Source organism: Ricinus communis, chromosome 10 (genome assembly GCF_019578655.1).
Source record: "Ricinus communis isolate WT05 ecotype wild-type chromosome 10, ASM1957865v1, whole genome shotgun sequence".
NCBI lineage: Eukaryota > Viridiplantae > Streptophyta > Magnoliopsida > Malpighiales > Euphorbiaceae > Ricinus > Ricinus communis.
In genome coordinates this window covers 23,670,289-23,693,305 of record NC_063265.1, presented here as the reverse complement: position 1 = coordinate 23,693,305, position 23,017 = coordinate 23,670,289, and the positions used below count along the sequence as shown (strand labels likewise).

The 23,017-nt window shown below is 32.7% G+C and overlaps 1 protein-coding gene across 1 annotated transcript; it reads right to left on the bottom strand.

The window, feature by feature from the left end:
* Positions 1-17,799: 17,799 nt before the first annotated feature.
* LOC8277877 (bZIP transcription factor 17) lies at positions 17,800-21,795 on the bottom strand. Its single transcript, XM_002526154.4, has 2 exons — positions 19,996-21,795; positions 17,800-18,420 (listed from the first exon to the last, which is right to left on the bottom strand). The coding sequence occupies exons 1-2, from the start codon at positions 21,665-21,667 to the stop codon at positions 17,984-17,986; spliced, it is 2,109 nt and encodes a 702-aa protein (XP_002526200.2). The 5' UTR covers positions 21,668-21,795; the 3' UTR covers positions 17,800-17,983.
* Between the last annotated feature and the right edge of the window lie 1,222 nt (positions 21,796-23,017).

Genomic DNA, 23,017 nt, shown 5'->3' with positions numbered 1-23,017 from the left:
TCCAAGTAATCTATAATGTTAAAAGATGTTTTTTTAGGATACCAAAGATCTAGATGCAAAGTGCCATGCAAATATTTCAAATTTTTTTTGACGGCATTCAAGTGAGACTCTTTAAGACAAGATTGAAATCTAGCACATAAACAAACACTATACATAATATCGGGTCTAAAGGTGGTTAAATATAAAAGAGATCTGAATATACCTCTATAGCGCTTTTCATTAATGCTCTTACCCTTCTCATCTTTGTCTAGTTTAGTTGTGGCACTCATGGAGTTTTTGCTACCTTGCAACCATCCATTTCAAACTTCTTTAAAAGTTCTTTTGTATACTTGAATTGATTGATAAAGATTCCATCCTTCCTTTGCTAGATTTGAAGACCAAGGAAAAATTTGAGCTCTCTTATCATATGCTAATTTCAAATTTTTTACTCATACACTTAACAAAATCCTCACAAAGCAACTCATTAGTAGCACCAAACACAATATCATCAACATATATTTGAACAATTAGAGTATCATGCTTGTGTTTCTTTATAAATAGTGTAGTATTAACCTTTCCTTTTAGAATTCCGTTTTCAATTAAAAAAGAAGTATGCCTTTCATACCAAGCTCTAGGAGCTTATTTCAATTCATACAAGGCTTTAGATAATTTGAAAACATGATTAGAAAATTTATAACTTTCAAAACCGAGAGGTTGCTCAACATAGACTTCCTCCTTAATAAAACCATTTAAAAATGTATTTTTCACATCCATTTGAAATAATTTGAAATTCATTATACATAAGCTAAGAGTATCCTAATAACTTTTAATCTAGCAACCAGAGCAAAAATCTCATCATAATCGATGTCTTCCTTTTGGTTGTACCTTTTGCGACCAATCTGGCTTTATTTCTAATGATGGACTCTTTGCTCATCGAACTTGTTTCTAAATACCTATTTACACCTATAGTTTAGTGATCCTTAGGTCTACGAACAAGTTCCCATACTTTGCTTCTTTCAAATTGGTTGAGTTCGTCTTGCATAGCAATTACCCAACTTTCATCATTAAGAGTCTCATCAATGGTCCTTGGCTCAACTTGAGAAATAAAGGCTAGATTATTTAAAACAACTAGTTTGGAATGAGTACTTACACTATTTGGTTGGAAGGGTGATCCTTTTTGAAGCTTCACTCCTTGGGAAGACTTTGTGAATTGTCCAATGCTTGAGGATCTTAAGTTGCATCAAGATTTTGTTGATCTTGATGATTACCTTCCATGGGTTTGTCAACTTCTTTTGATGGGTCATCAAGATTCATATTTAGCTCCTTAAATGCACCTACAAAATCATTCACACAAGTACCTTTCTCAAGATCAAGCTTGCTAGTTTCATCAAAAACAACATTCATAAACTCTTCAACTATTAAAGTACATTTATTGAAGACTCTATAAGCTTTGTTAGAGGTGGAGTAGCCTAGAAAGATTCCAATATCGCTTTTAAAGTTAGACTTTTCAAGATTATCCTTGGTATTTAAAATGTAGCATTTGCAACCAAATACTTTAAAATATGAGACTTTAGGCTTTCTTCCATTCCAAAGCTCATAAAAGGTTTTATATTCCCATGAGGTATGCTCTACTTCTCATTCTTGTTATTCCTCTTCTTCTTGTTCATCTTCTCATTCTTTTAGTGATGATGTGTTGGATGATGAGGATGAATTTTTAAAAAATATGCTTTCGAAACTAAGTTTTTAAGAAAATAAGTGTTCAAGTTTGAAAGAAGATCTTGAGAGATGAAAGAAAGAAATTGTTTCTTTAAAAACCTCCAATGACAACCTAAAGAAATCATTAGATGACATTTCAAATAAAAAACTCTTTAAAGAAAACAATTCTTTGAAAAATGAAGTTGAGGAGCTTAGGAACTCAATCTCAAGATTTCACAAAGGGAAAGAGTCTCTTGATACACTAGTTGTATCTCAAAGACCTCCCCTTGTGAGATATGGACTTGAGTTCAATGAAGCTTCGACTTCCATGCCTTAAACATCCAACACCATAATTTTTGTTAAGGCTACTCAAGTCCCAATCATTGAGAGAAACTTTAATAGAATCTCAAAGGACAAAACACACACTAGATCTCTCATTCAAAAGAAAGGGAAAGGTACACATGCTTCCAAGGCTAAGCCAAAAGGAGGAAAACATGTATCAGTACCCTAGTAGATGACAATATGATATTCAAAGGAGAAAGAAGTGGCAACACCTACACAATTGACCTACACAAGGTTGCTAATTGATCTTTCAAGTGTCTTTTCTCTATTAGTGATGAATCTTGGCTATGGTAATGCTTCTCTATGATTCATAGAAAATTAAATGAAGTTTTAGTTTAAAAAACTCAATTTACTCAGTGTTAATTTGCATAACTTGACATACAAACTATTGCATTCATAGTATATATACATGTTTAATAACTTGTCTCATTCCAAGCATGCAATCAGTAATTGAAAATTTTCTAATTTTGTGCATAACATAAAAAAATTTATAAAACATGATTTTTGTTCATAATTACTCAAACCAGGAACCATTTGTTCATTGTTGTGATACCAATTAAGAGTTTAGAAGACTTACAGGTATCTCCTTAATGGAAGAGAAAGTGATGTATCGCGAATTAGTCTCACAGTTGAGAATGAAATCATAATATGGAAATGCTTCATATTGCCACAATTTAAATTGCTTTTATTTTTTTTTATATAGTAGAGGGGTATTGTTATATATATATATATATATATATATATATATATATATTGGTCATATAACATAACCTATTCAAAGTCCGCTCTCCAAAAATAAGAGATTGGATGTAGGAAGTCTTCCTATGTTCTGCTCGACCTAAATCTACGGATGGAAAATAATTGAGGGATTGATGTCTTATATAGAATTAGCAAAGAAGAATTCATTCATCAATGCCATATTTCTTTTTCTTACGTTCTTTTTCTTCTTCTTTTTTTTTTTTGAAATTTATATTTATTATGTTTTTAAAATAGTACTTTATAACCAACATTGAAAGTCCTAGTAGAGTTGGACTTCTAGAATTGGATGTGTAATTAATGAAGTATTAATATTATTTATCAATTTTAATTAAATCAATTAATTAAAAAATCATTAAAATATTAGTAAATTTGTTTGTCCATCCTTCTTTGCACTTCTCTTTCCTTTCATTTTTCCACTTTCCATTTCCCCAAATATATGGACTAATCTCAAATCAAGGGTTTTCCAAAGAGTGAACAATTATACAAGATTTCCTATTATTTATACACCAAAGATATATCGAAAGGTAATTCTTGATATGTTGGATCCTTAATCTAACATTGGGTTTATATGTCAATAATTATGTATTGTATATTGTCATATAAAATTGAGCCCAATTAAAAGTGATCTAATAAGGTTTAGATAATTTAAACTCTAATTTGTCTTATAGGATGTAGGCTTTTAATGTTTAAAGACCTAAGAGTAATTTCTATTTTTATGATAGGCTAAAATAGAAATATCAATAGATAACATTAGGATTTTGTTATCTCTCTGTATATAGTGGTTATGGTCCTTAGGTCATATGTAGAGTTTTATTTGACATTCCATCATTAGTTAGAAAATACAGAGAAAATTAAATGGTTCTCTACTGAATACGTGTTGATTTGGAAGGCTAACCACACGTCTTTAAAGAGCAATTAATCTATATGGATTCAGTTACATTTTCATATATATTTATTTAATAATTCTTAGTGATTACACATGATTAAATTCATTGATGATGGTTTTTACTCTAAGGTTTTAATCTAACAAGTGGTATCAGAACCATCCTTCATGTTGATTATTGAGAATCAATTTAAATATGAATATATGATTGTATGGATGTTCTTGAATCTATTGTTTTTTGTTTTAATATTATGTGGATTTATGAAATTTTTTGGATGTGTATATGAATTGATAATTAATACCTATAATGTGTATATATATATGCCATTTGCTATTAATTTGGTTAATAAAAAGAAAAAGTTTGTGAATCGATTTTTTTTTGGTTGACAGCACAGTAGCTTCTTTTTTTTTTTTTTTTTTTTTTTTTTTTCTGAAAGATTGCGTTTCTGTTGAATAAAAAAGGCCTGACGACCGTTTTCATTCAATGGCAGTAGCCATTATTATAAAAGAGAAAAATGGTGATTCTTATTCTGGGACATGCCGATATAAATGGATTTTTTTGGTTTTCTAGTAATGGTCGGCTTAGGTGCACGGCATGCATATTTTGTTTCTTCCCTTGACCATTATAGGATTTAAAAAAAAAAATTGTGATTCGGCTAAGACTTTTTTATTTATTTTTTATCTTTTTTATATAGGTTTTGTAGCTTCTATAATTAATTCTTGTTAATATTGTTATTGTTATTCTTCTTTTAAGGTTCAGTCATGGTAGATTTTTTTTTGTCCAATAATAATATATTATTTTTATAAGACAATTACCATATATTAAAATCCAAAATATATTTAAATTATAAGCTCTAGACATATTAAAAGCCCAAAATGGACGAAAAAGCTTATAAAACATATGGGTCTGAGGATGTCTTTCGATTTAAAATTTGAGTTGTTATATTTTATTTTGGGCTTGTAGGTAATTGAGTAGGATTATAATTGATTTAGTCAACTATTTTGACCAACGATTTTTTGGGCTGATTTTGACTGTCAACTTTAGTACAATTTTAAATTCAAATATTGATAATTTGTATTATATATCTTCTTCGAGATGATTATTTGAAACATGTCACCAAAGTGACCTCAATTGTGGAAATTAATTTATTTCAAAATATAATCGATTGTGTGCATGTAACTTATGTGAATATTGATCGGTCCAAAGGAAGATTTATTGCTTGATATATTCTTTATCATTAGTGTTTTGTTACTACACCAAGATATTCTTCAAAAACTAATATTTTTGTCCAAAGACAAAATATTAATGGAATCCCGATATCTTGAGATGGAGTATTGCCTTATTTGAATTTTTTTATTGTTTTGAGATTTATGTGTTGTTCTTGACTCAGCTATGGGTAATCTTGCTAATATTACTACCAACATCAACTCTATTTCTATGTCGAATGGCACTAACTTCAAATCATAGAAAGAAAATCTATTGATAGTTCTTGGAGTCATGGATCTCAGCTTTGTGTTAAGGATTAATCCTCCTGCACCTCTTATAGATAGCACTACCTTTGTTCAAAAGAAGGATGTCGAAAGGTGGGAGAGACCGAATCGCATGTGTATGATGATCATGAAGAAGGTCATTCTAAAAGCATTAAGGGGCACAATATCTGAACAGATAAAAACAATTAAGGATCTTCTTGCGGACATTGAAAAGAGATTTGTCAAGAACGGAAAGGCTGAAATTGGTATGTTCTTGACAAGTCTACTTTCAATAAGGTACAAGGGTAAAGACAATATCAGGGAGTACGTCAGGAAGATGTCTCATCTTGCTTCAAAGTTGAAAGCACTTAAGTTAGAACTCTCTGAGGACTTGCTAGTGCATTTGGTTTTGATATCACTTCCAACATAGTTTAGCCAGTTTAAAGTGAGCTACAATTGTCAAAAAGAGACTTGGTCTCTGAATGAGCTCATCTCACATTGTGTTCCAGAAGAAGAAAGGTTGAAGCAAGATAGGATGGAGAGTGCTCACCGAGCCTCAACCTTCAAAGGCAAGGGCAAGATAAAGAAAATGAAAAAGGAAAAAGGATAAGGAAGCTGCAAATACACCATCTCAAAAGAAACAACAACAGAAAATCGGATAAACTGGAAGGTACTAGCTGTTTCTTTTATGGGGCTGAAGAGCATAAGAAAAAGCAATGTAAAAGTTATCATGCATGACGTGCTAAAAAAGGAATGCTTCTTAATTTAGTTTGTTCGGAGGTCAATTTAAATGTGGTTCCTAGACACATATGGTGCATAGATTCTGGTGCAGCAACTCACATCAGTGTGTCTATGCAGGATTGTTTGAAATGCCGAAAGCCAAGTAATGGTGAAAGATGCATCTATATGAACAACAACAAAAAAAGTTCAAGTTGAAGCAATTGAAACTCTTAGATTATTGTTAAGGACTGAATTTTATTTGGATCTTAATGAAACATTTATTATACCGTCTTTTAGAAAGAATTTGATTTCTATTTCTACTTTGGATAAATTAGGTTATTTTTATCCATTCGAGAATAGAAAATTCAGTTTGTTTCATGATTTAAAACTGATTGGTCTCAGTTCCTTATCAGGATTACGATAATCTTTACTCAATTGGTATAATTGCTTCTTTTAATGAATCCTTGCAATTAAATATACGAGGTACTAAATCTCTTACATGCATTTTGCTAACTTAAGATAGTGTTGCACGTTGATAAATCCTTATTTTTATCTTTATAATTAAATTGAAAGTCACGAATGTTATTTTTCTAGAAATTTAAATCGTTAAAATTTGAGAATTTTTATAATATCAACTCTATCTACTAAGAAATATTATCTATACTTATCTAAGACTTTTAATAGAATAATTTTAAAAAATTTACAATACAATTAAATAATTTGTTATCTAACCTTATATATACACTAATTTAATACATATCTCATTCATACTTTATGCATATAACATAAGTTAAATCAACTAAAAAACTTACTCAAAGTCCAGTACTGCTCTCCAAAAACAAGAGGTTGGATGTAGGAAGTCTTCCTATGTGTTGCTCGACCTAAATCTACGGGTGGAAGATAATTGAGGGTTCTTATACAGAATTAGCAAAGAAGAATTTATTCATCAACGCCACATTTCTTTTTCTTACGTTCTTCTTCTTCTTTTTTTGTACCGTCTTCCAGAAGGAATTTGATTTCTATTTCTGCTTTGGACAAATTAGGTTATTCTTGTTCAATAGAGAATATAAAATTCAGTTTGTCTCATGATTTAAAATTGGTTGGTCTCAGTTCCTTATCGGGATATGATAATCTTTACTCAATTGATATAATTGCTTCATTTAATGAATCCTTACAATTAAGTATATGAGGTACTAAAAGAAATTTAACTAATAAGAATTCAGTTGTACTGTGGCACAAGAGATTAGATCACATCTCTAGACGGGGAATGAAAAGACTTGTGTCAAACAAAATTTTAGATCCCTTAGACTTCACAAATCTTGATGTGTTGTGTTAATTGTATAAAGGAAAAATAAACCAATAAAAGGAGATTTGAAGCTAATAGGACTCTGGATGTCTTAGAACTTATACATACGGATATTTGTAGACCATTCTCTATAGTTGTTTGGAATGACAAATAATACTTTATAACGTTTATAGACGATTTATTTAGATATGGCTACATATATCTCATTCATGAAGTCACAGTCATTAGATATGTTCAAAGAATACAAGGCTGAAGTTGAGAATCAACTCAACAAAATAATTCAAAGCATCAGATATGATCATGATGGTGAATATTATGGTAGATATGATTGTTCAGGTGAACAACATCCAGGTCCATTCGCTAAATTTCTAGAGAAATGTGGTATCGTCCAATCGCACACCATATGACGGGTTCAGCCACTATGAATGGTGTAGCTAAAAGATAAAACAAAACACTTAAAGATATAGTGAGGAGTATGATTAGTCATTCTACTTTACCAAAATCACTTTGGGAAGAAGCACTTAAGATGTAATAGTCGCAACCTCTGAATTTTAATTTCATTTATCTTTTTGGGAGCATTTTGGTAAATAAATATTTCAGAGTTATATTGAACATTTAATAAAATATTTTAATAACTGATTAATATAAATACATTTAATTTATTTATTTTAAATAATTATATTACATTGATTTGGCGAATTTTAAATGTAGTTTTATGATCTAAGAAAAACAATAAAAAATATAAGTCAATATTTTATTAAGTTTAGTATGTACAATTATTTTTTAAAATATAAAATAGACCTAGATTATATTATTTATTGTCTATTGGAATGGTGAATTATACTTTTAATAAGTTTAAAACTAATATTAATGTATTTTAACTACTTACCATTTTAAAGTATATATATTTGTGTATATGAGTATAAATAAATAAAATAATTAATTTAAGAGATGTTACTATAGCAAAAATAGTACTAAGGGGTTTAAAGGAATCTTATTTATAAAAAAGATGTTGCATTGATCCCTAGAACAAGGACCTATATTTTTCCCTTTTCTTTCTTCCTTCCACGACGCCACCACCCACCTCCCTCTCCATTTTCACCATTTCCGGCCACTTGCATCAGCACCTAGCATCTCCACTCCCTCTTTTACTTCTTTCCTTGTTGGCTTCAACCTTCCCCTTTATTTCTCACCGGCAAATTGAAGTAAAGTGGAGGAAAAACCATTCCTCTTCGCTGTCGATGCTAGACTAACCACCTATCAATATTTTTCGGCAAATTGACCCCAAAATCGGCTTTTCCATCCTCCAAAACCTTAGGACAACCCCTCCTCGCCATCGAACAACCGCGTCCAGCTCGTCCAAGCCACACAGGAGTAGATTTTTTTTCCACCTCGATCTATCATTTTTTGGCGAGAATTAGGCTGCACTTTTATATATTTGGACTCCACACATTTTAAGCTTCGCGAAGGCACCTCTGGATTCGAATTCTGACACTATTGACTGTACCGGCTTTTGGATCCTGATGTTTTCTGGACACGCAGAACTTTGGATTTTTAACTTGATAAAATTTATTTGAACTCAAAAAATTATTTAAAAATTTTAGAAAATATTAACACCATTAATTATTAATTATTAATTATAAATATTTAATTTAATTAATTATTAGATTAATTTTAAATGTTATGGATTAATTAGTGAAACTAATAATTATTCAGTTTTGTAATAATTGTGGTTAGAATAATTAAATTAAAATTCTGAGAAATTCATTTATGAGTTGGATTGGAAAATAAATATAAATGTGAGACTGTTTATTGTTAATTTTGAATTGTGTTGTGTTGCGAAGTCAAAAAATAATGCAGCTATAAGTGACCCGACTCATGTTAAATATTTGATTAATATCAAAAGTATTTTTTAGCAGGTTCTGTACCTATTATAGGAGAGGATAAACGTTCATATTCTAGAGGAGGTTCTACCAAATTTTCGATAGAATTTCAAAGTCAAGATTATTAGGTTGTCAAATTCTAGGAGCTTAGGCTTAGGCGAATTAGGAGATATTTTTATTGATTAAATTATTTATGTGAATAGATAATCTGACGGTTTAACTTGCTCCACTCGAGGTTTAGGAGCAGCTTGAGGGAGTCCTCAGAACTGTGAGTTAAAGTCATACAGTCATTGCATGTGTGTCATGTCTAATTTCAATGCAACATTATTTTATTAATAATTATTATGATTATTATGATTATTATGATTATTATTACTATTAATTTATTTTAATTATTATCGATATCATTATTATTATTTTTGCCATCATATTTATTATTATTATTTTTATTATTGCATATAATTTCATATCTAATATACTCGAGGCTATTTAATTTTAATGCTCAATATTTTATTGAATAATATTATATTTGCTTGTGATTATGCTATTTTTAAATGTTATTGAATATATACGGGTCACAAGAGTGTTAGAAGTATATATTCCAGCAAAAGGAGTTGATTCTGAGATAGAGAAGATGGCTGGATGTCACGAAACTTGGGCTTAGAGGTTAGCCAAGTCGCGCGGCACTTAGTTAACTTGCTTGACGAAGTCGAACTAAGTAAGCCTAGATGAGAATTGGGAGAGATTGTAGGTGAGCAGAGTAGGCAGCAGGGTTTCAGACTTGGGTAGGATAGAGAGTTGAGAGCACTTGAGCTTTGAAAATATGGAGAGCTTTATTAAGTTTCCAACCTTCCTCTTGTGTATGTTCTTGTTATATGTTACAAATGATGGATGGAGGGGGTATTTATAGGCTTCCCACCTCCTCAACTTGTGGCTAGAGTTCATTCTTCTAGAATTCTCCACACATCACATGTACATGCCTATACATGTCTAGAATATTCTAGTATAGTCTACATGTATCTAGAATATTCTAGACTAATCTAGTATGTACAAGAATTATCCCCACTCTTCTAGAATGTTCTAGAAATATCCACACTCTTCTAGATTATTCTAGAAGTGTCTAGACCATTCTAGATTGTTCTAGAAAGTTCTAGATTATTCTAGAGTGTTCTAGAGTACTCTAGAGAATTCTACATTATTCAAGAGTGTTCTAGGAGAATTCCGCATTACTCCATCACTCTTGGCACTGTGTGTCGCATGGACTGGCCTTGCTCGCCCAAGGATGAGGCGGGTCGTGACATGGAGCTTCTAAAGGATTATGATTGTATTATTTCTTACCATCTCGGTGAAGCAAATGTTGTGGCAGATGCTTTAAGTAGAAAATCAATAAGTATCCTTGCTCACATCAGCATGGAGAAAAGACATCTGACTAAAGAGTTGTATGAATTGTACGATCAAGGGATACAATTGGAGATATTGGAATTATGAGTAATGTTAGTGCATTTCAAGGTACGGTCCGTACTTGTTGACAGAATCAAGTCAGCTCAGAGTCAGGACCCGTAGTTGAGAAAAATCTAAGAAGAAGTGTAACAAGGTCAAGCCAATAATCTTATTATAGATGATGATATACTTTCAGGAAGGCCACTCGGTTGTGTGTTCCCCACGTGGATAATCTCAAGAAGGAGATTTTAGAAGAGGCTCACTATACAACTTATATTGTTCACCCAGGTTCTATCAAGATGTACCATGATTTGAAGGTCATTTATTAGTGGAACGAGATGAAAAAAGAATTGGTAGACTTTGTTTCTAATTGTTTGATGTGTCAGCAGGTTAAGCTAAAGCACCAGAAGCAATCAGGATTATTGCAGCCACTTCCTATACTGGAGTGGAAATGGGAAAGGATTAATATGGATCTTATGTTGGGTTTGCCTAAGACAGGTATGGTTGTTTGGGTTATTATAGAGCAGTTGACTAAGTCAGCGCACTTTCTATCCATGAAGCTATTTATTCTATGGCTAAATATGTAAGGGTATATCTAGAGAGAATTGTAAGTCTTCACGGCATACCTATCTCTATAGTGTCTGACAGAAGACCACAATTCACTTCAAAATTTGGAGGAAAGAAGAGCTTGGTACTAGATTGGACTTCAACACAGCTTTCCACCCTCCAAACTGATGGTTAGTCGCAAAGAAAAATTCAAACTTTGGAAGATATGTTTCGGATGTGTGTTATGGATTTTAGTGGCTAGTAGGATTGGTACCTACCATTGATTAAGTTTGCTTATAATTACAGCTATTATACGAGCATCGAGATAGCTCCTTATGAGGCATTATATGGCACGAAGTGCATATCTCTTGTATGCTGGGAAGAAGTTGGTGAGCAGAGTTAGCAAGACTGGAATTGGTTTGGATTACTTCTGGAAAATATTTCTATTATCCGCAAGAGACTGAAGACAGCTTTTAGTAGACAGAAGAGTTATGCAGATCCGAAGCGGAAGCACGTGGAGTTTAATTGAAAAGTATGTATTCTTTAAGGTATCTCCTATGTGAGGCATGAGGCAGTTTGGTAAGAAGTGCAAGTTAGCCCCGCGGTATTGTGAGATCCTTCGAGATTATCGATAGAATTGGAGAGGTAGCACATCAGTTAGATTTACCACTAAATTTCTTGCATGTGCATCCGGTATTTCATATATCTATATTGAGGAAGTATATTATGGATACTTTGTGCGTGTTGCGATCTCAGTATATGAAAGTGAGCGAAAATTTGACTTATGAGCAGCAGCTAGTCATGATTGTGGATACTCAGGTTCGCCAACTTCGCTCTAAGATTATACTGATGGTTAAGGTGTTGTAGCGGAATCATTCTACCAAGAAATGTACCTAGAAGATGGAGTAGGAGATGAGAGACTCCTACCCCTCCATTTATTTCAGTCCTGAGGTCAGGCTTGTCCTTTCAAATTCGAGGATGAATTCTTCTTAGGGAGGAGAATGTAATACTCGCAATCTCTGAATTTTAATTTCATTTATTTCTTTTCGAGCATTTTGATAAATAAATATTTCGAAGTTATATTGAACATATAATAAAATATTTTAATAATTGATTAATATAAGTATCATTTAATTTAATTTTTTTAATTAATTATATTACATTGATTTGGCAAATTTTAAATGTAGTTTTGTGACTTAAGAAACTAATAAAAACATAAGTCAATATTTTATTAAGTTAACTTTAATATGTACATTTATTTTTTTAAACATAAAATAGACCTTAATTATATTATTTATTGTCTATTGGAATAGTGAATTATAATTTTAATATGTTTAAAACTAATGTTAATATATTTTAACTAAGTACCATATTAAAGTATGTATATGTGTGTATATGAGTATGAATAAATAAAATAATTAATCTAAGGGATGTTATTGTAGTAAATAGTAATAAGGGATTTAAGGGCATTTTATTTATAAAAAAATGTTGCATTGGTCCCTGTAACAAGGACCCATATTTTTCTCTTTTCTTTCTTCCTTTCCCGATACCACCACCCTCCTCCCTCTCCATTTTCACCATTTTCAGCCACATGCACCACCACCTAGCATCTCTACTCCCTCTTCTTCCTCTTTCCTTACCGCTGCCAACCTTCCTCTTTCTTTTTCATCGAAAAATCGAAGTAAAGTGGAGGAGAAAACGTTCCTCCTCGCTGTCGATGCTAGAACCTTAGGACAGCCCGGAATCGGTTTCCCAACCCTTCAAAACCTTAGGACAGCCCCTCCTCGCCGTCGAACAGCCACATCCAGCTCGTCCAAGCCACACAAGAGCAGATTCTTCTCTACCTCGATCTGGCATTTTTCGGTGAGAATTAGGTAACAATTTTTGTGTATTTAGACTCCATGTATCTTAAGCTTCAAGTAGGCGCCTCCATATTCGAATTCTGACACCACTGACTGTATCAGCTTTTGGACCTCGGTGTTCACCAGACGCGGAAAACTTTGAATTTTTAGCTTGGTAAAATTTATTTGGACTCAAAAATATTATTAAAAATAAATAATGTTAAAATTGTATTTTTTTCAAATTATGACATGACATGTGTTTTATTATTATATAATATTTTATACTATTTAAATAAGTATTTTATTTAGATGGTTATATTTATTTTTGGATTATATGATTTTCACTCTCGAGACTGACAGTCTCAAATTAAATTTTTCAGGTGACAGTTAGGTTATTTACAGTTCCTCTCATTTTGGCAGCCCGACTCTTTCCTTCCTCGGGCTTAACGTAACTATTTCTCTTGTATTTCTAATTATTTAAATTTCTAGATACTCTAGAGTATTTGCATTCAGACTTATTATTTCTATTTAACATGATGAATAACCTGATGATATATTAACTTTATAATTGAAAATGAACCAATATAAACTCTATTATAATTGTGTGAATGAAATATTGGTATTTTGGATAAAATTATATTTTAATTAAGTTATTGATTAATCAGGCTTGCTACAAGTTTCGGTAGCCTTACGCCTACTCATTCCCTAGCGCCAATCTCGGCCCATAGATCAAGTCGTGGCATGGGACTGCAATATTTATCCTTATCAGAGTTCCCATTAAAGCAACTACCAAAACTCCTTATGAACTTTAGACAGGCAAGAAGCCTAGTTTAAAGCACCTTTGTGTTTGGGGTTGTCCAGTTAAGGCAAGGCCTTATAAGCCTTATGAAAAGAAATTGGACTTAAGAATGATGAGTTGCTATTTTATTGGATACTCTGAAAGATCTAAAGGGTACAAATTTTATGATCCTACAACTAAGTCGATTTTTGAGACAGTAAATGCTCGGTTCTTTGAGGATGTTGAGTTTGCGGAAGAAGATACGATTAAGGACTTTGTATTTGAGGAGGAATATATTGATGTTTCCACAAGTGTTATTAGCATTGGTCAGGATCCTATTCCTGACGTTTTCGATAGATAACAAATCAAGACAATGTTAGAGAACTTCCCCTTCAAGAAACTATTCCAGAAGAACAAACTCAAGCACCTCAAGAACCTATGCCATTAAGGAGATCCACTAGAGCAAGGAGAATTACAGTGCCAGATGATTACATTGTATTTCTTAAGAACATGAGGTAGACATAGGAGTGATGCAAGATGATCCGATCAACTTCTGTCAAGCCATGAAAAGCTCTAACTCTCAAAAATGGATTGATGCCATGAATGAAGAGATGAAGTCCATAAAGGACAATGATGTGTGAGACCTTGTCCGTTGCTAGAATGAGCGAAACCCATTGATTGTAAATAGATATTTAAGACCAATAGGCAACATGGAGAGATATAAGGCTTACCTAGTTGCAAAAGGCTTTATGCAGAAAGAAGGCATCAATTATAAAGAGACCTTTTTTCTAGTATCTTCGAAAGACTCTTTCAAGATTATAATGGCATTAGTGGCATAATTCAATCTTGAGTTATATCAGATGGATATGAAGACGGCGTTTCTTAATGGTAACATTGATGAGACAATTTATATGGTGTAGCTAGAAAATTTGTGTCTGTAGACCCAAAGAATACGGTTTGCAAACTTAAGAAATCTATCTATGGGCTCAAGTAAGCATCTCGACAATGGTATTTCAAGTTTCATCAAGTGATCATCTCATTCGTTTTTGAGATGAGTTTGGTCGATGATTGCATATATCATAAGTTCTATGGAAGTAAATACATTCTTCTAATTTTATATATCGATGACATCTTGCTTGCTAGTAACGATATAGGCTTATTGCTTAAAACCGAGAGATTTCTAGCTGAGAATTTTGAGATGAAAGATCTTGGTGACGCCTCTTTTGTGTTGGGCATAAAAATAGACCGGGATCGCTCTCAAGGTATTCTTAGATTATCATAAAAGAGCTATATCGAAAAAGTTCTCAAAAGATATGGCATGCAAGATTGCAAATCAAATGATACCTCTGTGGCTAAATGAGACAAGTTTAGTCTCAATCAGTGCCCTAAGAATGATTTTGAGAAAAAAGAATACAGAAGGTTCCCTATACCTCAACGATATGAAGTTTAATGTATGCTCAGGTTTGTACACGACCTGATATTGCATATGTTATTGGACTGTTGGGTAGATATTTAAATAATCCAAGAATGGACTATTGGAAAGCAGCCAAACTGGTCATGCGGTACTTACAGAGAACAAAAGACTACATGCCCATATTATCAGAGATCGGGTAAGATTGAGTTCATTAGGTAAACTGACTCCGATTTTGTTGGATGCCAAGACAGTTTGAAATCCACTTCGAGTTAAATATATCTGCTATATGGAGGTGCTATCTCTTGGAAGAGTGCTAAACAGTCCCTTAAAGCCTCTTCTACTATGGTAATAGAGCTCATAGCATGTTATGAGGCGTCCAATCACGGGATATGATTGTAAAATTTTGTCATAGGGTTGCAAATAGTGGATAGTGTGGATAGACCACTAAAGTTATTTTGCAACAATAAATCAGCAGTTTTATATTCCAACAATAATAGGAGCTCGACAAAGTCAAAGCATATAGACATCAAATTCCTAGTTGTTAAAGAAAGAGTTTAGAGTGGACAGTTGTTTATAGAGCACATTGGAACACACTTCATGATTGCGGATCCGCTTACTAAAGGATCGCCACCCAAGATGTTTCATGAGCACACCGCTCATATGGGTGTCATGTCATTTGAGGATGTTCAGCTTTGGTGAGAGTTTGTAATTTTAGATTTATATATTATAGACGTACTTTCAGTTATTTCAATTATAGTATTTTGAGATTTTCTTTTGCAAAAATAAATTTCTAATTTATTGACACTCTAATCTTAGTATAGTTTGACCTCACTAAGGTTTAAAGATGGACCAGTTGAAAATAGACATATTAAGATCACATTACATGAAATTTCTATGCTACACATCCATATTATGATCCATGTCATTCAATTATTCAGCGTATATGACCATGGATTGGTCGAGTTACAAAAGATGTAACAAATGCCGCCTTGATCCTATGTTGGTATAGTTGATGGATCGGATTGGTTATAGACACATTTCATATACGACAATAAAAGTTGAGTTCATACAGTTATTTTGGCAATGTAAAATTATAAGGATATACATATATCGCAAATGGGAGATTGTTGGATCCTTAATCAAACATTGGGCTTATATGTCAATAATTATATATTGCATGTTGTCATATAAGGTTGAGCCCAATTAAAAGTGATATAATAAGATTTAGGTAATTTGGAATTTAATGTATCTCATAAGATTTGGGCTTTAATGTATATAGACCTAAGGATAATTTCTATTTTTATGATGGGCTAAAATAGAAATACCAAAAGATGACATTACAGTTTTGTTATCTCTATATATATAGTTGTTATGGTTCCCGGGTCATTTGTAATGTTTTATTCTAAATTGACATTCCATCATCAGTTAGAAAATACAAAGAAAACTGAAGGGCTCTCTACTGAATATGTGTTGATTTAGAAGGCTAACAACATACCTCTAGAGAGAAATTAATCGCTCTGGATTCAGATACACTTTCACATATATTGATTTAATAATTTTTAATAATTATACATGATTGATTTTGAATTTATTCGTGATTGTTTTCACTCTAAAGTTTCAACCTAACATGATGGCTCTATCTCCTTTCATCTGCCGTACGAAAAAAACTAAAAAACTTAGGTTTTTCTTTCTTTTTTCTTAAATTTAAATTTATTATCTTTTTAAAATTCCACTTTATAATCAACATTAAAAATCTTAATAAATTTTAATTTTTAGAATTGGATATGAAATTAATTAATTATTAATATTACTTATTGATTTTAATTAATTTAATTAAATAAATAATTAGTAAGACTTTTAATGAATTTATCTATCTTTTTCTTTTATAATCTTATATATTATGATATTTATTTATTAGTAATTATATTTTTATATTCTAAATTGTCACCAATTTTTTTTTATATTTACTCGATCCCATATTCACCAATTTAGTATGCTGGTCCCCTTCAACTTTCTTGAACTGATGTACTAGGGGAAAAAACGGATAAAGGGTCACATACCCGATAACTTATATCTCAAAATTCAAATAAATCTAATTTTTAATAAATAAATTTATAATTTCTATTTAAAAACTAAATAAATTAAGATTTTAAAAAATTATGAATATATATATTATACTTATTATTTAAATCAGTAAAATAAAATAATAAATTTTAAATAAATATTAATTTTTAATATTTAAAATAAAATTTATATTTAGATTTTTAGATTTTATATATTAATTATTTTATATTTTATTAAAAAAATCAAAATTAATAATTATTATATCTATCCCCAATGTCTATTTCAATATCATTATCCACTTTATTATATCATTGTTAACACTACTGTTATTAATTTTAGTTAAAATTTAAATATATTTAATTTCCATTAAAAAAATTAAAATTAGCACTGATATTTGATCCTTTGTCAGGGAGAAAAACTAACTCGCCATTTGACACCCACCCCATTACTACGTGGATTCCCTCTAGTTCTATGCTGGCTAATTGCTTAGTCTATAGAGCTGAGACAACCTATGTCCTTCCAGTCTCTGCTTTTCCCACACTTTTTTCATTTTTTTTAACTTTTTAAGGATTCAAAAAATGGCTTTCGAATAAAAAGCTGGTTTATGCTCCAAATAAACCCTCAGTAAAACAATTTATCATGTCAATCACACACCAGCTGGAGGAATAACAGAATAATGTTCTGGAATCCGAAGATACATTAAACATAAGATCTTGTTAAATGTTCTAGAGTACAACTTTTGAGTCGTATGCGTAATTAGGAGGTTAAATTGCTGACGGAGCTGCTATTTTGTTACCTGTTATATACAAAACTGGCGGCGGAGTTGAGTTTATAATCCACAACTCCAACTGCTGTCTATACTCTCATGTTGTCACTAACTGAGGGCCAGAGCGTGGAAGCACGCACGAATAAGTAACATATTTCACACTGTCTAAAAGCACGACTACAAAAATCCGAGAAATTGACTTTGGTGCAATCACGCCATCAACCTCAATGTCGCCAGCTTCTCTGGGGTCAACAAGCACAGAGACTACCATTGGAGAGACTGATTTATTACCTTGAAAGTTCTCTTTCTGAGAATTTCCAACATGTTCTCCAGTAATATTGAGGTCAGATCCTGTCAGGGGAATTGGAAGACCATGGAGAATCCTTCTATTTTTCCCTTTCTTGTGGTTAGTAGCATTCTGCTGGCCCTCTGCTGTAATATTAGAAACTGAGGAAGCAGGAATAATAGCTCCTGGAGTTGGCAAGGCATCAAACTGAAACACTTCACTGCACATGCCAGAACTCAACAGTGGCCCTGGCAAAACAAATAAACAATAACCCATAAGTCATTAGTAAAAAATGCTAGATATAAGAACAAAAACGAGAGGGCAATACAACTGTCAATTCAACCAAATAATTTCCTGTTTGTTTTTCTCATTTGCCGTACTTCAGCAAAACCTTTGTATAATGTCTTTCATTTACCTGTATCAAACAACTCACCTCCATTGGCATCTTTAAACTATCGTGAGGTTAAATCATACAAGATGTTCATATCCACCCCCTTTAACTAGTCAAAGTTCAGTGCAGTACACAAACAAGGAGTTGGCGATGGTTAAATAGATGGATCATAGAAAAGATATTTATGAGTTAGATTACTTGAAAAATGTTCTAGGAACCAATTGGCAAATGGATCTAACAGAAGCACAATCTGTTTTCACATGCCAAACTTGTCTTTTCCAATTGCAAATCCTAGAATGAACCAATCACACCTTTCTCAACAGTGTGAAGTACAACAAAAAAGTCCCATCGTTATTTTCTAGCACACACAAAAGTGAACACAGATCATTTATCTGAACTTGTTGATGGTATACAGTAATTAAAAAAAGTTTTCCAGTCATTATTTTGCTGTTATTAGATTAATCGCGTCCAGATTTTCTTTTAGTTATATGTAACCCATTAGCAATGAGACCAAACTACTTCTAATGTAACTTAATAAAACTAACATATCATGGGAGTCAGCATGTGCATTCTATTCCAAATCAGATTCTAATAGTAATACTGGAGCAGATCTAAGACAGTGATACCTTTAAGGTTAGTACTGAAGGATGAAAAATTAATTGAAGATAACCCAAACAGGGATAAATAAATGGCAGCATAAAAGCAGCAATAATGTCATGATGTATTCTTCAAAGCAAGAAAAGAAGTACAGGTAACAAAGATAACAGGCAAATATATTACAGCACTTCCACTTAACATATATCAATATTCATAATAACAAAAAGCCCGTCTTGCAGCAATCTTCGCTTGAACTTTAATTTTCAAAATTTCTATGTCCATGTCGGTAAAAAAGTAACCCATACAATAGCATTTAACATCCACAAAATTACCACATAATGAGGAATTCACTTATCTCACATTTCTTCAAGTCCCAAAGACTTGTAAAATCAGAGGAACAAATGAACTACACTAATTGCGAGCTACTTAAATTACCATCTACGAATGCTTGAGAAAAATTTGCTTGCTAAGGCCAACAACACAAGGTTAGAATAATTAATAACCAAGCCAATTTTGATCTAGGTAAGACACAAGTGAGCCTTGCTTGTGAGCTAACTCATTCATTAGCTTACAGGCCAGCTTCCATATAAACTGATTAATCATCTAATTATCACTATTAAGCTAAAAGTGCATATTAGTCTATAGTGCACAAAATACTACTTTAAACTGAAATATCGAATTAATTAAAATCATTAGTTAAATAACCAGACTTGACTTAAAAAGTAACCAACCCAAATTTGCACCCATATCTACTGCCACAGCCACTGTGAAAATAGATCAAATCTTGATCAAGTAATGAGATGTATAAAGTGAAGAGAGAAACAAAATAAATTACCAGCGAGACCTTCATGAAACCACTGTTGCAGTTTACCATCAGCTGCAGCTGACTTCTTATGGTCGTTCAAAGTATCAGAAGACCCAGAAGTAAGGGCCTTCTGCCTTTCATTATGATGTCCATATAAGTGAGAATACCGCCCAGGGATAGTTGGTGATGGAGACAAATCCCTAGGGATGGCCAAACCTGTCTTCTTACTTTTGTTTGCTTCAGGATTCTCATTAGAGGACATAGCCCTCTCACTGGCCAGAACAGAATGGATTATCAAGTTACCATCAATCTTGACAAGCTTATCATTCCTTGGCACATATAAAGATGCTGCAAGGGGCTTACTATTATTACCACGACGAACCAGTTCATCTGCCTCTGGTAAATGTTCCAGTCGTCCTTTCTTCTCAGCTAAACATCCATTCCTACCTCTCCCACATTGAATTCTAAAACCACTGTCGAAATCTCCAGTGGAGAACCCAACATCAACATTCTCATGGGACCCATTTGAATGTCCATCAACTCTCAAAACCCTGCCTCTGTGCCGATTATAAAACTTGTCACTAACAAAACCATTAGCACCATTCTCCCCAACTCCTCCGAACTTAACATTCACAATAGGCACCAAACCACCAAACAGCAAAACAAAAAATAACAAACCCAAAAAACTAACACTGGCAACCTTCTTAGTCTTACCCTCAGCTTTCTTAGGGTCGGACTTTTTAGATTTGGCAGCTGACACAGGCTGCTGTGACTTCAATCTAGGAATTGGAACCAATGGCACTTGAGACCCTTGCGCCTTAACAACATAAGGAGCACAAGGCACCCATGGGTATGGCATAGGCGCATACATAGGAGGTGGGCGCATACCATTTCCGCCACTCAACTGCTGCCTCAAAGTCGCATTTTCGGCCATAAAGAACGAAATTTTCGAATTCAAATCAGCAATAGTCGAATGCATTGTCTTTACCTTATCTTCCAGCTCTTCCACATAATGTTTCTTTCGCTGTCTAGACAACTGCGCGCTCTCTCTATTTCTCATTAACCTTGCTTTCCTTTTCTCATCCTCATCGCTCACGCACTGCGTATTAGCATTTGAATTCTCAGACCTCCGGTATTTTTGATTTCTGGTATCTTCGCTGCCATTCTCTTTTTTCCTCTTTGAAAGGCTGCCGTTTTTATTTTTACTATTACTTCCTTCTTCTTCAAGTTTAACCTTCTGGTCAACCACGAAATTAACCGAATCAGAAACACCCGATCCGCCATTTCCAGAGCCTTGAGAGGACACCGGAGAGGAAACATTCAATTGATCACCTGAACTACAAGTCGTAGTAGAATTGGAAGCCGAAGGGGAGGAATTCAGATACGTAGCAACATGATGATCGCCAGAAATTCCCAACTCCGGAGAAGCAGACTTAGGGTCTATAGAGAAGCGGTCGTGGCCGTGGTCGTGGTCGTTATCGGAGGGTAAATTGAAGTCTACGAGATCATCAAAAGTGATGTCAAAATCATAATTATCATCGAGAGAAAACTGCAGATCCGAGACCAAATTGTAATTTTCTCCTGATGATTGCTCAGAGAGGAACATAGGATCGAGGGGAGGGATAGCAAGGGAATCAAAATCATCGGTAGAATAGTTAGAAGAATCCAGTGGTGGGTGATCCGAGAGAATAGCATCGCCCATTGGGTGTCTGCTGTTAGGGTTTGAGAAGGGAAGAGAGTTTTTAGGAGGAACAGGAAGACTTTGTAGAGAAGGTCTTCTTCCACACGACAAATAGTTTGTTGGACTGGAGGGATAATGGAGCTTTTGTAATTAATCTTCTTTTTCTTAAATATAATTTAAATCTAGACAAAAGCCCCTACACGCGCTAGGCGTTACCTTAAGCCGTACAACACGGTAGGCGAGGTGGTTTTCGGGTCGGGCCAATTATAAATACCCCTTGATATTTAGTATAACCTTCATTGCTCTAATTTTTAAAAATATTGACTTTCATTTCTTTTTTCTATATGTGGTCTATCATAATAATTTTTTTTCTTAATTTAATGAATTTTGAATTAGGCAAATCATCTTTTATTCATTTAAAAGATATTTTACCTTTAAATAAATCTATAGTAAATTGAAATTCATTTTAAAATAAAATACAGACATTCTTCTCTTAAATTAAGGCAAAAAGTGCAACACCTTTTTTTTCTTTTCCATCTAAATTTTCTTATTCTTCTTCAAATCTCTTAGAATATGGTTGCAAGCTCAAGTGCTTCAATAGAAACTGAGACCTAAGGAGGCAGATTCAAGGATATGCTATGTGGGTGCAGTAAAAGAGCAAATTTTTGAGTCCTCTAACAACAGAAATAGATTGTATTACTTGTGTTGATAATGTTTGTGGTACATTTTTGGGTTGATTAGTCTGTATTAATGGAAAAAGAGAGGAAGTCCTTAGAACAAGAAATGTAGAAATTCTCGATAATTTTCATGGGCATGGAGATTCTATTCAATTAATGAAAATGAAGGAAGAGATTAGGAAGTTAATGGCTATTGAGAATGAGATTTGTTAGAGCATTTTTAGTAGTTTTTGTAGCTTGCAACCTTTTGATGTTTGTTGTTGTATATAGTGTTAGGGGTTAGAATATAATGGAATCTTAGAATTTTTTAGAGCTTGTAACCTTTTCATGAATGTCATGTAATTTTGCAATCACGCTTGTACTATTAATTTCTTTCTTATTGTGATTTACTAATTAAAGCCATTATTAATAAAATAATAATTGAATCTAATGATAAATTAATTAGATTGCTAATACAAAAATACACATTTGCAAGCTAATGGAATTAATTGAATCTTACAATGACAGTTGCAAGCGAATGAAATGACATTGCATATCAAATAATGTAATGTACTATAAAAAATTGACTATTAATATGCACTACATAAAATACTAAAAAGAGGCACATAACGCCACCTTAACTAAATGTATATAGCTAAAAAGTATATTTTCAATTGGCTTGCTAATATAATATTAATACATCAATTTAGTCACT

Coding starts and splice junctions, on each gene's coding strand:
- LOC8277877 (XM_002526154.4), bottom strand. CDS start 21,667: ATGGGCGATGCTATTCTCTCGGATCACCCACCACTGGATTCTTCTAAC. Junction 18,421..19,995: donor GTTTCATGAAGGTCTCGCTG/GTAATTTATTTT, acceptor TTGTTTTGCCAG/GGCCACTGTTGAGTTCTGGC.